At 39.7% G+C, this 16622-nt stretch overlaps 2 protein-coding genes across 3 annotated transcripts in view; both read left to right on the forward strand.

Annotated features, from left to right (window-relative positions):
- The first annotated feature begins 1176 nt into the window (after positions 1 to 1176).
- ARL14EPL (ARF like GTPase 14 effector protein like) lies at positions 1177 to 8889 on the forward strand. The gene is made up of 6 exons (XM_015850004.3): positions 1177 to 1559; positions 2860 to 2928; positions 4715 to 4796; positions 7546 to 7658; positions 8009 to 8148; positions 8478 to 8889. The coding sequence occupies exons 2-6, from the start codon at positions 2893 to 2895 to the stop codon at positions 8698 to 8700; spliced, it is 594 nt and encodes a 197-aa protein (XP_015705490.2). The 5' UTR covers positions 1177 to 1559; positions 2860 to 2892; the 3' UTR covers positions 8701 to 8889.
- Positions 8890 to 9111: 222 nt separating this feature from the next.
- COMMD10 (COMM domain containing 10) overlaps positions 9112 to 16622 on the forward strand; it is a 79915-nt gene continuing 72404 nt past the window's right edge. For both annotated transcript variants that reach the window (XR_014939656.1, XM_015850003.3), the window contains exons 1-4: positions 9112 to 9174; positions 9278 to 9368; positions 10049 to 10159; positions 11343 to 11498. Coding sequence is in view for 1 of the 2 variants with exons in the window: in XM_015850003.3 (XP_015705489.3) it covers positions 9143 to 9174; positions 9278 to 9368; positions 10049 to 10159; positions 11343 to 11498 (390 nt within the window). In the remaining variant the exon portion in view is untranslated. The remainder of the gene's footprint in view (positions 9175 to 9277; positions 9369 to 10048; positions 10160 to 11342; positions 11499 to 16622) is intronic.

Raw genomic sequence — 16622 nt, forward strand, 5'->3', positions numbered from 1 at the left:
CAGGGGGGATGAACAGACAGAATTTAGGCCTCCAGAGAACTAGAGTCAGCAAAATAGACTTGCTTGTTTTTGAAGAAATGTGAGGTCCCTGATGTATTTATTTGTATGGTAGTAATGTTATAACAAAGCTGTCTGTACTGATGCTCTGGTTAATGTAGAAAACAGGGTTGTATGGGAATATAAGAGCCCCAAGATATAAGAGCCCCAACCAGCCTTACTGACACAAAGAGATTTTCTCTGTTTACAGACTAACTACACTTAAGGTAAACACTGCCGTACGAACTGCAACAAATCTTCTGTTCTCTCCCTTGTAGTTATTGTGAGGATACCTGAGGATCCCTAGGGGAATTAACAACTGGTGCAGCGAGGTTTGTGTTGGAACTGTTTCACCTCTTAAACAAGCTGAGTGCAGTCTTGAGGGTTTCCATCAAGCTGATTCAGACCGCAGTTAGGCTACAGTCACTATTCCCACTTGTCGAACAACAGCTTTGCATGATTAGTCAGCAGAGGGGATACACGAAACATAAGAAAGTTGTTGCTGCAGGATTTATGGATTGGAGGTTTTGTAAAAAAAAAAAAAAAAGAAATAATTTAAAAAAAACAACAAAACAAAACATAAAGCTTGTACTTTCAAAGCATTTTCTTCCAACCACAAGTAAACTCATCACTTTCTAACCATTCTTTCACTGCCTTGTTATTCTTTTCTGGTCTTTTTTCTTCTTTCTACTGAACAAAAATATAACTAAATAAAGCTGATGTGTAAAGAAGGATTGAGCAATTTTAAACAACTGAGAGTGGTCAGTGGCTGCAGATCATCGACAAGTGGTGTCTCTCAGAGGTCAAGTAGTGGGACCAGTGCTCCTCAGAATCCTCATCAGTGACACTGACAGTGGGATCCAGTGCAAACCTCAGCAAGTTTGCAGAGGACAACAAGCTGTGCGGTGCAAATGACATGCCTGAGGGTTGGGATGCAGATTGAACAGAGCTAAACACAAGAACTAGCTGTTGCTGCTGTTGGATACAAGTTGAGCATAGAAATTTGGGAGCGGCAAATGGGAGCTGTAGCAAGGGAGGGAGAGGTGGGTGGAAGGAATCTGGATTGAGCTGGGGAAATTGCTTTTGTGAAGGGAGTTGAGGTGAAAGGAAGTTCACTGAAAATCATTGTGGAGACATGGGTGGGAAATAAGCTTTTACAGTACTTACACACAGTGGGCTGAAATTGTACAGCTGCCATACACCCACCCTGATTTGTTCTCACTACCTCTGCTCAGTGGGCCTGTGGAAGGAAATGAGGTGAAAAATCTCACAGGTTGTGATGAAGGCAGGAAGACCACTAACAGTTACAGTCATGAGCAAAACAGGCTCATGGAGGAGAAGGCTGAGAATCACAACTATAAACTCATGCAAGCCCTTACTTGCTCCTATGCCGAACTCCTCTAGACAGGGTGGGTGCGGCCTTGGGGAACAGAGGTCAGTCTGTGCAGGTTGCCCTCCACCAAAGTCTCCACATTCTATCCCTGCTCTTGTGTGAGCCCTGTCAGCATGCTGCAGGACTGCAGGTAGTACCCACGGGCATTTCTGCCCTTTCTTCAGTACTGTTTCCCACAGGTAGCACACACCTGGCTGTGGCAGTTTGGCCATGGCCTGCTGCAAGGCTACAGGCATCGGTTGGAGTGGCTGGTGGCCATGACAGGAGTCATACCAGCCTTTTACAACCTCTTCTTGATGACATCTTGGCCACTATAATTATCTCCCAGACCTGTATACATATCCTTTTCTTCATATATTCTACCCCCTCAAAGTCTGTTGCTGATTTGGATGTCCAGAAATGAGAAAATAGACAGAAATCCCTGATAAGGGGTGTGGGTGGTGCAGCTGGAGAGGAGAAATGGTGTTTTCCTGTCATGATGGTGATCTTTTACAGCACACCTTTTTCCACTGAACACAATCACCTGTGCCACATTTTAACAATGAAACCACAAAGCTGCAAAGAAACTATTATCAGTGGGTTAATCCCTTACAGGCTCATTTTTAACACAGGGAAATGTGATTTCTTCTTCTCAGCTGCCCCGAGCACTGCCCCATGCAGCATCCAGCCTTCTTATCTGCTGCTGTTAGACAAAAAATATCAGCCAACAGCAATGTGTTTCTAATTGGTTGCAACTCTTAATTTACTTACTGGAATTTAGCTATGGAGGAAATTTGTGTTGGAGAAAGCTTGCTGAAATTATTAGTTCCATTTACCTGCAGAATAAAACTTGTGTAATGGCTTGGCCCTTGAGATACTTGAATACTGCTCCTGTATTTTTAGGGATGAAACAGAAATCTGGAATTATGTCAGGCAGGGAGCTTGCATTGAAACTCTCACTGAGGCAGCAAAAAAATCTGCACTGGTTTTAACAGAGATAGAGTCTTTTTTTAAGAGCATTTTTTCCCCCATAGCTGCTTGTAAGATGCTAGGATCAGAACAGTGCTGGCAATACAATGATGCTTCATTTGTTGCTAAGCAGTGCTTGCTCACAGTCATAGGCTGTTTATTGTCCTTCCACACCAGCAAGGAGGCTGGTAGAGCAACAGAGGCTGGGATGGAACACAGCTGGCCCCAGTTAACCAAAGGGATGTCCCCTATGTGTTTGTGCTCAGCAATAAAAGCCTTGGGGAAAAAGAGGAAGTGGGTCGTTTAGAGTGATACCATTACATGTAATGAGCTCTGCTTCCCTGGAAGTACATGGCCATTTGCCCTCTGATGGGAAAACCTGAGTAAATTTCTTGTTTTACTTTGCTCGCTTGCATGGCTTTTGCTTTGCCTAGTAACCTGTTTTACCTCAGCCCATGGCTTTTCTTACTTTCACTTTACAGATTCTCTCCTCCATCCTACTGTGAACAGAGTGAATGAGTGGCTGTGTGACGCTGAGCTGCTGGCCTCGGGTAAACTACCACAGGAAGATTTTAAGTAGATACCTGTGTATGCTGCCACTGATACAGCCCTGACCATCTTGCATAGGTCATGAGTCCCCAGTGAAATGAGCTGATCAAGTGACAGAATTTAGAGAAGATCTTGTAACACAGAAGATGAGTGTCATGCATTAGCTGTAGGGAAAGGCTATACAAAAAGCAAATACTTTGCAAAGCAAACAAATGGATTTTGGATAATGGTCAGGAAGCTTATAAGAACTTACATATAACTGGGTGTCTGTAACTTTGCCTGCTCTTCTTCTCTATCTTTCTCTATTTTCTTAATATTCCTTTCTTCCAATTTCTTTTCTTTTGTTTTCTCTCTTTCTTTCTCTCTTTTTCTTCCTTTCTTCCCTTCTTTTTACTCTTTCTCTTTTTCTCTCTCTCACCACTGGGAGATTTTCCACCAGCATCAGCCTTTGAAAATGTCACCAGCAGTCAGAGTTTATGTACATAGCCTCTCAGCCTAACACACTCAGTGCAAACTACCCTGGGTAGACTTCAGGCTGATATCTGCCATGATAAACAAGAACCATAATTAATTCATAAAGTTCAGCAAAAATTCAGGAATTGATATACTTATATACCACATTATGCCATATTAACAAAGGCAAAGAGACCAAACTGAAGAAAATGAGATATTATGCATCAGGTCATTTTATTTTATTTTATTTTATTTTATTTTATTTTATTTTATTTTATTTTATTTTATTTTATTTTTTGTTATAGAGTTATTAATACCTGTTTCCTGCATTGTATAAAACGTAGAAAAATCAGAATACTGGAAAATGTATAGAAGAATAAAGCAAAAGTTCTTGGCTTGTTTCTTGCCGTTACAGGAATACCTTGGAGAGTTTATTTCGCCTCCCCCGGGGGATTTCCTCTTTTATTTTTCATGATTAGGAAAACTGCATGTAAACAAAACAACTTTATGTGTAGCAGCCTTTAAATCACCTAGCTAAGATTTGTTGCTAGAATATTACATCAAATTTTGGTTTTAACAGTGTTTGGAGTGAAAGAAAATAAAATAGTAAATAAATAATCAGCTCACTTGCCCTTAGACTGGTTTGTGAAATGATCAGAGAGTGAGTGGATACAGATAATGTAGTTAAAAAGACATTCCGAACTATATGCCAAAGCAGAACAGGAGAGTTTATGAGACTTTTCAGCTTTGTATGTTCTTTAGGGTCTGACTGTGTTCTAGGGAGGAGTAACCAGCAAGGAGTGTACCATGCTAACTGTGGGCATCTGGAGGTAGCAGGTGGAGCCTCAATTGTCTCCCCTGGTAAGATAAACAATACTGAAGGATAGCAAGCTGAACTGGGAGGCTGTGATGTCCATGTAGCTATTAGGCAACATATTTATTTGCTGACTTTTGCCAGTTGGAGATAACAAACAAAACCCAAAATATTCTGTAACAAACAAAACCCAAAATATTCTGTCTAAATAGTATGTGGTACAAAATGCCACTTCTTCTTTGCTCTAGAAAAAATCTTAATTTTTGTAAAATGCAGCAGTTAGTTACAGTTTTGTCATTTATTTATCCTTAAAATAAAAACAAAAGCAAAAAAAAACTTTTGATCTCCAAAAATATGATGAGTGGAAGGTAATGCATGTGGGCTCTTGTCCTGGTTGACTTACAGCTTCTCTATTTCCACGTTTTTTTTTGACAAGTACTATTTAAAAGTTAGTTACCTGGCACAGTCTTCAACCTGCTTCTCTGGGGAGTGTTATTTTGATTATTTGTCTTCTGTTTCAGTCACTGGGGGACAAACGTTACACTCACACAATCAGAGGAATTATACAGCAAGAAACCTGTGTTGTACCAGCCTCCTGCTCTGGTAAGTACACTATAAAATTCTTAGTAACTTCATTTCTTTCTATTCTGATCTAAATGCATCCCCTTTGGAACTCTAGATACTTGTAAGGTGATTCCAGCAGATCTCTTCTGCATGTGCATGACAATTGGCAGATTTTCCCTTAGAATTCAGCCACAGGATCTCTCACATCAAGGGAGGCAGAAAGACTCTTGGAGCGGAAGGGAAAACTCATGAGGATTTGATTTATATTGCTGGGAAAGGGTGAGATGTGCTGTCTGAACTCCTCTCACAGGATGGACTGTTACCCATTCACCACACTTATGAATTTCTTCAGGAAACCTGTGGAGCTGGAAGAGATGAGGCCTACTTCTTTATCTGGTCTGTGTTTTCTTGCTCAACCAAAGGCCATCTTCTGAAAATAGATATATAGGTGGAGCTATAAGAGAAGGCAGGCACTAGTTAATAAGTGGCGTTTCCACATCTTAACAGATCAGCCCATTATTAATTCTAAGGAATATGAATATTCACATTCTTGATTAAGCTGTCATCAGATTTCCTACAGAGTTTTCAAGATGCGGGTGTGAATGTACAACATCTGTGCAGAACTATAGATGTGACCACTGCAATGTGTGGGTATGATGTTGGACCACACTGAACTTTGGGAATAGCACCTTGTTTAGCCTGGGTGAAGGTGAGGAACAGGAGGTTACAGATCTGAGCTGGAGTGAACATGTTCCTCTGGAGTGAACATGTGAAGCTTGAAAACAATGTGCAATCACTCTGGCAAGCTCTGCAGGGGTACAGGCTTTAGGCTGTTGAGATCAAGCAGCCTGGAATATCTGAACGACAGTCACCACATTTCACTAGCTGAAATATTTGGACAGTGCAAGGATCATAAATAGGAATACTGAATTCTTGAAAGGGCAATACAGGAAAATATTTCTCTTTTAAAAATCCTAAACAGATGCAATTCCTTCCAAATCCCAACATCTTCTGAAATCATTCTCTGAATAAAAACATCTGCCACTTGGATAAGAACAAGTCTCTTTTAATGTAACGCAGACTCCGATTTTCCTCTTCCCCTAATCTGCTTTTAAAAGCTTTGCTTTTAGTTGTGCCAATGGTCCATGCTGAAATTGCCATGTCTTAGCCATACGCTTTAGTCACAGCAGTACTTTGAGATATGGATGGTCACCTCCAGAAAGATTTAGCTCTGTTTAAAAGGTGCAGAAGAGCAGAGATTCTAGGGGAGGAAAAGTGCAACTGATGGCTGTCCTCTAAAGACATACCAATATGAAATAGTAATTGAAATTTCTAGTTTTGAATGCATTGCCCCTGCAAGACACAGTGGACCAAAAGCTTGCTCACATTAGAGGGATAAACACTGCTTCATGCAGAACCATCCTTTCCTTTGAATAATTAAGCTGTGCAGACTTTAGAGTGGATGCTTCATAGTTTCCCTCTTTTCCTCATCCTCTTCTGGACATGATCTGGAAGAAAATCAGCCTACAAGTATGTGAATCTAATAGAGTTTCCTAGGCCCACTCTGCTTCATTTTTTAATATCTTTCCTGGAGGTTAAAATTTAATACTTTCCATTTACAACATGTACAGTGACAGAAACGTACTACATTTTCTATGTGGAATATTTTCACCAAGGAGGTGCAAGAGTATTTGAAATATGTTGTTTGGAAAATGATGCTGGCTTGTCCCTTTTCTGTCGAGATTTTAAATATGCTTCTGATATTGGATGTTTGGCTCCAGATAGCTGCTAGGACTGCTTCCAAAGAGGTTAAATATTTATGACACAAGAGGACACCGTGGATTCTGTGTGCTTACATTGGTATGCGCTGATGGCTATATTTCTCCTGATCCTTGCACGCTGTAATTAAACAGGCACAGATGACATTCATACGTACTGATAAAGATGCATGACTGTACATAAGAGGAGATGCAGGGAGCAAATCTGTATTGGGAGTCCAAGCTGAGTGCACTTGGAAAGCAGCACTAACTTCCTGTGAACATTCCTTCCTGTTTTATTTGTTGATCTCTAGCAAAAACTAAGACAAGCAGGTTCCCCCAGACAGCAAACAATATTAAGATCTTTAATAGCTTTCAAGAACGCCAAAAAGAAGCTGATGCTGCTTGTCATTAATGTTAATGTTAAAGGCACTGGAGCTATTTACATTGTATTACATTTTAAGAGTCTCCCCAGACGGAGTAAAAGGTAGTAGTCATCATCTGTCCTGAATAGTTGAAACCACCATTTCCTTGTGAGAGTGAGGAGCTGGTTGGTGTTTGTACAAAAGAGTCAAAGAACTCATAGCCCTTGTGAGTTCCTTGACAGCAGAATGAGGCACTCTTTGCTCTTTCATCCTAAGAGTTACACACTGCATTTCTAAGCAAAATCTCTTGCAAAGATAAGGGCTGAGTATAAAGGACAGGAAGTTCTCGTCTAGTAATTTGGATATAGGGTGAAAACCACCACCTGTGTTGTAACCTCCCGGCCGGCTCACTTTGGGAGCCTAAGAGGAGGAACTGCTGCTAGGATAACAGTGTCACCTGCTGGCAAGCGGAGAAACAACTCTTAAGTGCAGAGACGTGGTGTCAGTAATAGAGTCAAAGATGATGACATTTCTTTGAATTAACAGTTCTGTGTTTCTCAGACATACAAAAGTCTACTGTGGGTATCACTGCTCTCAAAAACTTCACTTGGAGGCTGGTGAATCTCACACTTTCTTGTGTGTCCAACATGCATGCATTTCGTACAGGTGACATGAGTGAACAGGTGGAGGAAAATGACAAGAAAAGCAGCAATGTCAAGAAAACATCTGCAGAAGAATCTGCCCGTCCTGACGCAGACTCCATTACAGCACAACAACGGGTATGACTTCTGCAGTATTGTTTTATTGCTAAGATCCTTACCATTTGTCTTCAATCTATTCAACAAATATAAAAGTTTAAAGCTAGAGTTCAAGTAGGAAAATACCACTAATAACTGCAAAATAGTTGAGTTTGCAGTGCAGTAATTTAGAGAGCTAAGCGCTTCTGAGCTCTAATGAAACAGAGAGGAAATAAAGAAGTATTCTTTGAGGGCGGGCTATTTCCACAGCTTATTAAGATACTAATTTTAATGCCACTTGGAAGACAGTGAGGGCATTTGGTAGCTAATAAGTGTTTGCTGTAGTTACAAAAACTGTAACTTTGCTCTTCTTTTTGTTTGTTTGTTTTTAGCAAAAAGTGAACAAGGAACTAAAACACTTAGACTTTCAGAATCCAGGACCTCAGATAGCTAACTTCAATCCTGAAACTAGACAGCAGAGGAAAAAAGCATGCATGTCAGAGATGAAACAAGTCTGTTTCAATAAGCCCAAGTAAGATGCATTAATTTATTACAAATTTTGCTATTAAAAATGGTTCTCATGCTGTTTACTGAATAGAAACGGAGTGCGTAGAAGCATTAATATTTTTCAGAGATTTCTTTTTACATATGAAAGCTTAGCAAGGAAAACAAACTTCTGCATGACATAGATTCTGACCTCTTCAGCACAGACACAGCGCCTATTTCAATTAGGGCTTATTGTGAGGGTGCTGAGAAGGAAATATTTGTTCTTAGACAGATGTTTTCCACATCTGCTGGGTTTAGTCTTTAAAAATGTCAAAGCACTCTCCAAGAATCACTGTTTCTTTTTTGCTTTTGCAGAACTCTGAAGAAGTACAACAGTCGTGGCCGGCTGCTTGGTACTAACATTGATTTGTGTGACTGCCTGGACAAGAAGTGCTTGGGTTGCTTCTATCCTTGCCCCAAATGCAACTCAAATAAGTGTGGGCCGGAATGTCGCTGCAATAGGAAGTGGGCTTACGATACAATTGAGAGTGAAGATGGGAATGTGATCAGTTCTTTCCCATTTCCTACTGACCCCTGATTTTGTTTCAGTAGCTTTGTAACTGTGCAAAGTTCTTCTTTCTTCATGTTCATACTACATTACTTATGTAATTTATGTTCATACTACATTAGTTATGAATAGTAACGTTTACTGTAGCTTCTCCTTCAATACACTATTCACAATGTTAGAAACACCGCGATGTTAGAATAAATTACACCTTTCAGCAGATTATTTTGGTCGCTCTCATTTAGTTTGGGAAACATTACAAGCCTGAGGTAACAGTAACAATAACAACTATTTGCTAGAGTAAAGCACTTGCATTTAATGAACCTTAACTTACAACATGGGTGTGTTTACAAAGGACAACACTCATCAAGCAGAGCAGAGCTTACATCCACCCGACACGATGAACGGCACCCCGCCTTCCCCCCCGCCCCGCCCCGCTACACTGCTGACGTCGGGCGGGGCGGTGGCAGCAGCCATGGCGGCCTCTGTGGTTCCGGAGACGGACAGGTAGGTATAGACATGGTGTCTGTCCCTGCTCGGCCCTGTGATGTTGTGGGGTGAGGGCAGCGGGGCCTGCTGCAGCCTGACCTCTTCCTCTGCTTCCATGCAGCATCCGCAGGGCCGTGCTGCTGCTCAACGCCGTGGACCCGGGCCGCTTCCCGAGGCTGCTGTCCCGCCTGCTGCAGAGGCTGCATCTGAAGGTGAGCCGGCACTATATCTGCACTTAGATTGCTGTTTAATTTATCGTGGTCACTACTACTGCATTTAAAAGTAAACACATTTGTGGTAACTGTCATTAGCATGGTATAGTATGGACTGTGTTAAAATCCAGCTTTCAAAGCAATGTGCTTTGACTTAGGACTTTTATTTCCCCTGTCACATAACAGACATATCAGGGAGGAATCTGAAGTGGAAGGAGCCTGCAGAATTAACTACACAACAGCTTTTGCTTCCTGTTTTCTTTGGTTCTGATTCAAGCAGCGTACTAATTATTTATGGAAGTTTGTTGCGCGTGATGAGCTGATGCAGTCAGAAGGGAAGTGTTTCCTCAGTAGCTCTCATTCGCATGGAGAAAGCATTTTTTTTTTGTATTTCAAGTGATCCCGATAAAAGCTGCAGAATCTCATAAATTAAACCTGAATTTCAAGGAGATCAATTAGATTGATTTTTTGGTGTTTCTTTTTTCTTGTTGGAAAGGGCTTTACTTTGTTATTTCCACTTAAGAAATTTAGAGAAGCTCAGTGTATGTAAGAGTGATGAGAAAACTTTGTCTTGGCAGGTATGTTTGTAGTGGCTGAACACAATGTCAGCAGTAACTTTCCTGGAGCTGGTGGTGGCCTTTAGTAACACAATGTCACAGTGCTTTCACCCTGTGTTTCAGGCTGAAAGCAGCTTCAGTGAAGAGGAAGAAGAAAAGCTTCAAATAGCTTTTTCACTGGAAAAGCAGGATCTTCATCTAGTTCTCGAGGCCATATCATTCATTTTGGAACAGGTACGTTGTTTTTACCGCTGTGAATTGATAAATGCGTTTCTTTTATCAGGCCGTTGATTTAAAAATACAGATGTCAAGATAGAAAATACTTTATGGGAACGTGTCTATAGTATATTACACATGTTTTGGGGACATGGTTTTCCATTTGTTTCTTTATTGATTTGTTTGGAACTCATTGCATTTATGGGGTGATCTTCCAGCTAAGATAAATACAGGCAATGGAAATCAGCTCTGCATGACTGTGAGGAAGTCTTTCCTCTTACTTGCAGGTGAACAGGCACACTTGTTGTAGTTCTTGTATCTAAATGAGTGGGTGACTGCATGTTGTACAGCTGAGTGTCTTGTACAGGATGTTTCCTGCTTCTGCTGTAGGTTGCCAGTCAACCACCACTGAGGAGGGAAATGCGTTTACACACGTGCAAGTGTGTAAACTTTTTGTGCACAGTGAGTGCATGCTGGTGTTACTCAGGTGTGCTGAGTGACTTGAGTCTTTCTTGCACCTGTCAATTTAACATTAATTAACTTAGTTCCAGAAGCTGGACCTTTTTCCAACTACTTTTCCCAACATGCTCTTTACATGTACCACAGGGACCTTATCTCCCTCAGCAGTATGTACAGGGCTGGATTGGGCAGGATCATCTCAACTGGTTGATCTTTTGGTGTTGACTTCTGCCAAGTGCTTCTCCGACTGCTTAAATGTTCCACCACCCATTGCTTTCAACATGGTTTTTAACAGCCCACTGTATCGTTTGATTTTACCAGAAGCTGGTGCATGGTAGGGGATATGATAAATCCACTCAATGCCATGATCTTTGGCCCAAGTATTTACAAGGGAATTTTCAAAATGAGTCCCATTATCTGACACAGTTCTTTCTGGAGTGCCATGTGACCACAGGACTTGTTTCATATGGTGTTTCGACCGTGGTTTGCTTATGTAACTTTTCACAATTTGTCTGTCTTGAGTCATTTGTATTATTGCATTTTGAGTTGTGATTGGGAAAGTTGCACTCTTCCGTCTCCTCAGTGAAATGGTTAGGATGAACTCAGTGCTTGCAGTCCCATTGTAGAGCTGCTAGTAAAAAATCTTACGTACATGTGGAGGCCATCTGTGGTATTGTAGAATGGCTTGGTACAACATGTAGAATGGTGCTTCAACAATTGCGGTTATTCTTCCTTTAAACAGGCTGTTTATCACAATTTGAAGCCTGCTTCACTGCAACAGCAGCTGCAGAGCATTCACCTGGACCAGGACAAAGCTGAGGCATTTGCCAGTGCATGGGCAGCTGCAGGTCAAGAGACAATTGAAAAGTTCAGACAGAGGGTTTTGACCCCTCAGAAGGTAATTCTTATTATTTTTTTTTAAGATTAAAGCTATATAGCTGTGTTTCAAAGCAAGGTGTCTAATATTAAAAAAAAATTATGACAACACAAGGTACTGAAAACAAAAAGGGTACTTTGTAGGTAGTGGCTTAATGTTGTCAGTGTAATTAAGTTGTGTTGCCTTGAAGAGGTATTTATGTGATAGTTTAGCTGCTATAACTGTTTGAACTATGCAGTATAATGTGCCCTACGTGTCATTTGTGATATGCTCTGTGTTATATGAAGATGCTTTACAGTTGGTCATGGATGTACAACCTCTTGTCTTGCCTGGGCCAAATGGGGTGAATAGGAATTGTCTTGGGCCACAAGTGAAATTTGTGGATAATGAGCAAGAAAGCCATAAAACTATATATTTATCTATCTATCTATATATATATAGATATTTGGATTTGTGAAACTGATGCATCATTGTCTAGGTCAGCAGAAGTAGTTGCCACTTTGCCACTCTTAGTTCTCAAGGAGGTGAGCTGAGATTTTCCTGTGCTACATCATTGAAAGCAGTTGTTCACAAATGTGTGTACTGACAAAAAGTGATGACAGGAATAAGGTGTCAGGGATCTGGTTTGGTGGCTTGTGTTAGCAGTGGTGATGGGAGGATGGTTGGACTGGATGATCTTATAGGTAATTTCCAACCTTGAGATTCTATGGTTCTATGAAAACTAAAAGCAAGGCTGCATACTTTATGCCAACACGACAAAATGCAGGAAATTATAACGGTAACTTGAGTTTGCCATAATTTGTTTCACTTTGAATTCAGTTAGTTTTAGAAATGTAGTACAGATAAGGTGATTTTCACCTTGAAGATATGATTAACTCATTTGAAAGAGACGTCAAATCCATCAAAAATGCTAAATTTGTGAATCATTTTTAATCTTCACATTCTAGCACAATTTTCCCTTCAATTCCATAAAAGACTTGATTTCACTTCGTAAATCATAAAGTCTTTTTTTGGCATTTGGCTTTGAGTTCAGCCAGCTTCCTTCAGAAAAGCAAGTGATGTCTCTGTAATCAGCATCCATACTTATAAGGATCTCCTGGAGCTGGTGGTGGCCTTTAGTTTGTGTTATTTCTCTGTAATTAGTGTGTTTCAGAGCATCTGCCACCTTTGATTTTGTAATCTGGATAATTAATGAAAGCTCTCATGCTTCATATATATCTGTTGTCAGTTAAAAATTTGGCATATACAGTTGAAGTCTGATCTACTGTATCTTTAGGCATAAATGTATACATCTATGAGCAGGTATAAAATCCTTTTGTTTATTTGTGATAAGCCTCTGGGGGAGTGTAAACAGAACCCACCAGTGTCGGGCATGATTGAATGATTTGACAGAACTGTTGAATATTGACTTAACTGTCCTTTATTTTTATCTTTTTTATCTTACTAGCATAAGATTTGGCTTTTATCTGTTCTGTATCCCTGTTCAGTTAGTGAATTGCGTGTAGAAAAGTGAATTGCATGTAGAAAATAAATGTGATAAGCAATAGATGATACACTGACAAAATAAGAAGGTAGTACAAGCAGCTTCTGGTCTTTTAGATGTAAAGGTACGTTTTAAGAAGACAAAATCTGTCACTTGCAGAGAGTAAAGATATTCAAAATTAGGTTACAATTGATTGTTTTCCAAAGTATTTGAACTTGACCATTTGGAAAACTGGGTTTTAAGTTATGAGGTGGACCATTCAGAACACAACACGTGTGTGCAGATTGGGAGGCAGTTCTGAAGAAGCTCTGCCAAGCAAATATCTCAGTAAAATTCTCAGACATGCTGTTCAGTGATCTGATTTTTGCTGTTGACATTTCTACTTATAAGGAACTAGTTAAAAAAAAAAAAAGCCTTTGATTGTCTTCTGTTTGTAATTCTTTCTATTCTAGAACTTGTACCCTTTTCACCTTCAGTGACCTTATTGGGATAGAAATGCTGTGTTTCTCTACCACCTTATGTAACAGAATTACATTTTGTTAGCATATCACAGTTCATACAAAGTTTCAAACTGTCATTTGTAATTATATTTGCGCAAAAGCAGCTGCAAAATTGTCATTTTTTTATTCCTTAATTTTTGTTCTTTTTAGAATGAAAGCATGTTTAAACAAAAGGTGAAAATGATTTTGCTATTCTGGAGGGCAAGTTGATTTTCAGTTTGGGTGTGAATGTAGTTTGAGTTTCAACAGCTTGAATTTACTTTCTCAGTTTGCTTTGTAAAACCTTTTAGAATTCTAATCCTATGGACTTAGATTTAGTGAAAAACTATGAAGTTCATGAAAGCTTTTTCTTAGGCAAAGGATTAAACCTCAATTATTCTACTAAAAAGGCACGTATAGGAAGATATTTGAAAATTACACAGAAAAATGGACGAACTCGTGATCTCATTACATGGAATTCATAATATTACAAGTGTAGTGGATATTTACATGATTCCTTCAATTAGTTCCATCTGTGTTCTTATAGTAGTAGTAAATTAGCACATATTTGCTGTGTTGTCTTTAAGAAGTTGGGGAAAAACATTGTATTAAGATATATTGCTGTTGTAGCAACTCCCTCTAAGTTGTCATAATTACCTCTTTAAAAAAAAGTTGATACACGGAAAAACACTTGTATTATTACATAGTTTTTAGATGCAATTTATAACTTGGTTATATTTCCCACACTCAGGCATGGCTGCCTGGAAAGGATTGCCTAGGACTGAGTCCAGGAAGCCTTTGAAGATCTGTAAGGAAGGATGCTCCTTAACTTGCCTGGGCAACCTGTGCCATTGCCCTGTCACCTGCACAATACAGAAGTGTTTCCAGCTGTTCAGATGGAACCTCTTGTGTTTTAGTTTGTGTCCATTGCCTCTTCTGTCAGAGAGTACCACTGAAAAGAGCCTGGGTTAGTTGTCTTTGCACACTTGTTTCAGGTTTTTATACACATTGATAAAATCTTCTCTGAGCCATGTCTCCTGCTGGCTAAACAATTCCAGTTGTTTTGGCTTTTCCTCACAGTAGAGATTCTCCTGTCCTTTCATCACTGTTTGTGTTGAGTGAGGAGGCTGCGGGTTGGATGTGCTCACTCAACCCTATCATCCAGATCATTAATGAAGATGTTAAGCAACAGGATCCAGAGTTGATCTGTGGGGCACACCACTGGCCTACAGCTAGGCTTTGTGCTGCTGAGCCTGGCTGTTCAGGCAGTTGTCAGTCCACCTTAGCCTCTGCTCATTCAGCCATATTTCATCAATTTCTCTCATGTAAAAGGAGATGTCAGCAGCTTTGCTACATGACTTACCATGGTGTGCACCACGTGCTGGCTACTCAGGGTCATGTTCATGCTCCTGGAGGTGGCTTGTAGGATTAGTTGTGCCAGAGCTTTCATAAGGATTAAAAAGGGCTGATTGGCCAGAGTTCAATGGGAAATCAAGTAGGATCAGGCACTTATCTTTCATTTCTGTTTCTGCAGGTCACTACCTATTAGGTGGAAGTGATGTCTTACAGACAGTTCTCTGTGTTTTTGTGTTTATTTTGATTCTCTTAAACCAGATCCCTTTCTTACTGGAAAGGTACAGTAGCATTCTGAATTCTCATTCTGTCCTCATGCCACATGTGTAGGTGATAATGCACTGGCTGATAGCTTCATTAAGATTACAGGTCAAATTGAGTTTATTATTACAACAGAATAAATATTTCCCGGGTGAGGAATACTAATCTCCTCTGTGACATATGGAAAACTGCTCCTGATTGTTAGAAAAAAAAATGTTCTTTTTTGAGCTGGGGTCTTTGAATACTTTTCGGTGTAATCTGGTTGATAGAGCCTGTTGTCCTGAGAGATTAATTAAAAAAAATTTAGAGTTAAAGCTATATCACCTAGTAGTATTCTTTTGCTTCATCCTTTCATTTTCTTTTACTGATCTATTTATAGTCAGTATTCAGCTGCCCAGTGTTATTAATTATGTATAGTCTCCTGTTGCATTAATTAGTTCAGCGAGTCTTTACTAGTATAGCAGTCCATTTACTGTTTTACGTCTGCTGGGTGATACATTCCTTATCAGTTGGAATGATGGTATTTGTATCTGGGTTTGGGTCTTTGTTTTTTTTTGTTTGAAGGTATTCTTTATTTGACCTTTAGAATGATAGGAAAACAATAAGTCTGATCCAGTTTTCAATTCTTGTTAATGTGTCAGTTCAGACATTAGGACACATTGTAGGGATTAAAATGTATTTATTCCTCTCTGTGACGAAGAGCAAGTTTTTTGGTAAAGTTCACTTTGAATTCTCATGGCAGTTTTCCATTGATTTCTTTACTTTTCTCCACTGTCATCCCTCTAAAAAGAAAACCAACCAACCAAAAAAACCCTCCACCCTTATTTTGTTCTATATATATGGGTTTGGTTTTTTTGGGGATTTTTTTTTGTGCTGCAATGTAAGGCTATCTGTTCTAACAGGCAAGTCAAGCTATATTCTTCATAGGCTTCTTGTTTTGGAAACCTGTTTGCTATATCTCTAAAATATATACAATAAAAAAGTCAGCTTCCAATGCTGCCAGGCAAGGGGAAGTTTTTTAAGGCAATGAAGTAGCCTTACTTAATATAATGTTGTGTGGGAATGCAACTGGTGTAATTACATACCTAAAACTTCACATAGCTGTCAGTTCTGTATGTTGGCTGCCTGCATCAGGCTTTATGGGAAAAATTATGAAAGGTATTTTCTCCAAAACCGGTCTTCTTAAGGGGCTTATCTGCGTACTGAATCATACTGAATTCCCTGTTAGATACTGGCTAGCCTGTAGAAATGGCGTTCTGAGTGACATGCATCCTAAGGCAGTTACGACAAAGAAGGGTTCTGCATTGTTTGTGGGGCAAATTTCATTCTGATGTGGAAGAAAAGTGAAATAAACAAGAATACACTTAAAGCAGAAATAAGGCATCTATCATTTTCTGGTTTGTTTTTGCTCCTCTAATCCTTCTTACAGTGACAAGCAGAGGTCACAAGACAGTGTAGTCCCTATGGGTATTGTCACAATGAATTGTGAGGCAACTTGCATAGTACAATATCATCACACATAGTGGTGAAGAGAATTCAAATGGTAGAAGATGGAATACTCAGTTTTAT

Source organism: Coturnix japonica, chromosome Z (assembly GCF_054131305.1).
Source record: "Coturnix japonica strain WE chromosome Z, WE-NBRP24, whole genome shotgun sequence".
NCBI classification, from domain to species: Eukaryota; Metazoa; Chordata; class Aves; order Galliformes; family Phasianidae; genus Coturnix; species Coturnix japonica.

Coding starts and splice junctions, on each gene's coding strand:
- ARL14EPL (XM_015850004.3), top strand. CDS start 2,893: ATGAGTGGCTGTGTGACGCTGAGCTGCTGGCCTCGG. Junction 2,929..4,714: donor CGCTGAGCTGCTGGCCTCGG/GTAAACTACCAC, acceptor CTTCTGTTTCAG/TCACTGGGGGACAAACGTTA. Junction 4,797..7,545: donor TGTACCAGCCTCCTGCTCTG/GTAAGTACACTA, acceptor CATTTCGTACAG/GTGACATGAGTGAACAGGTG.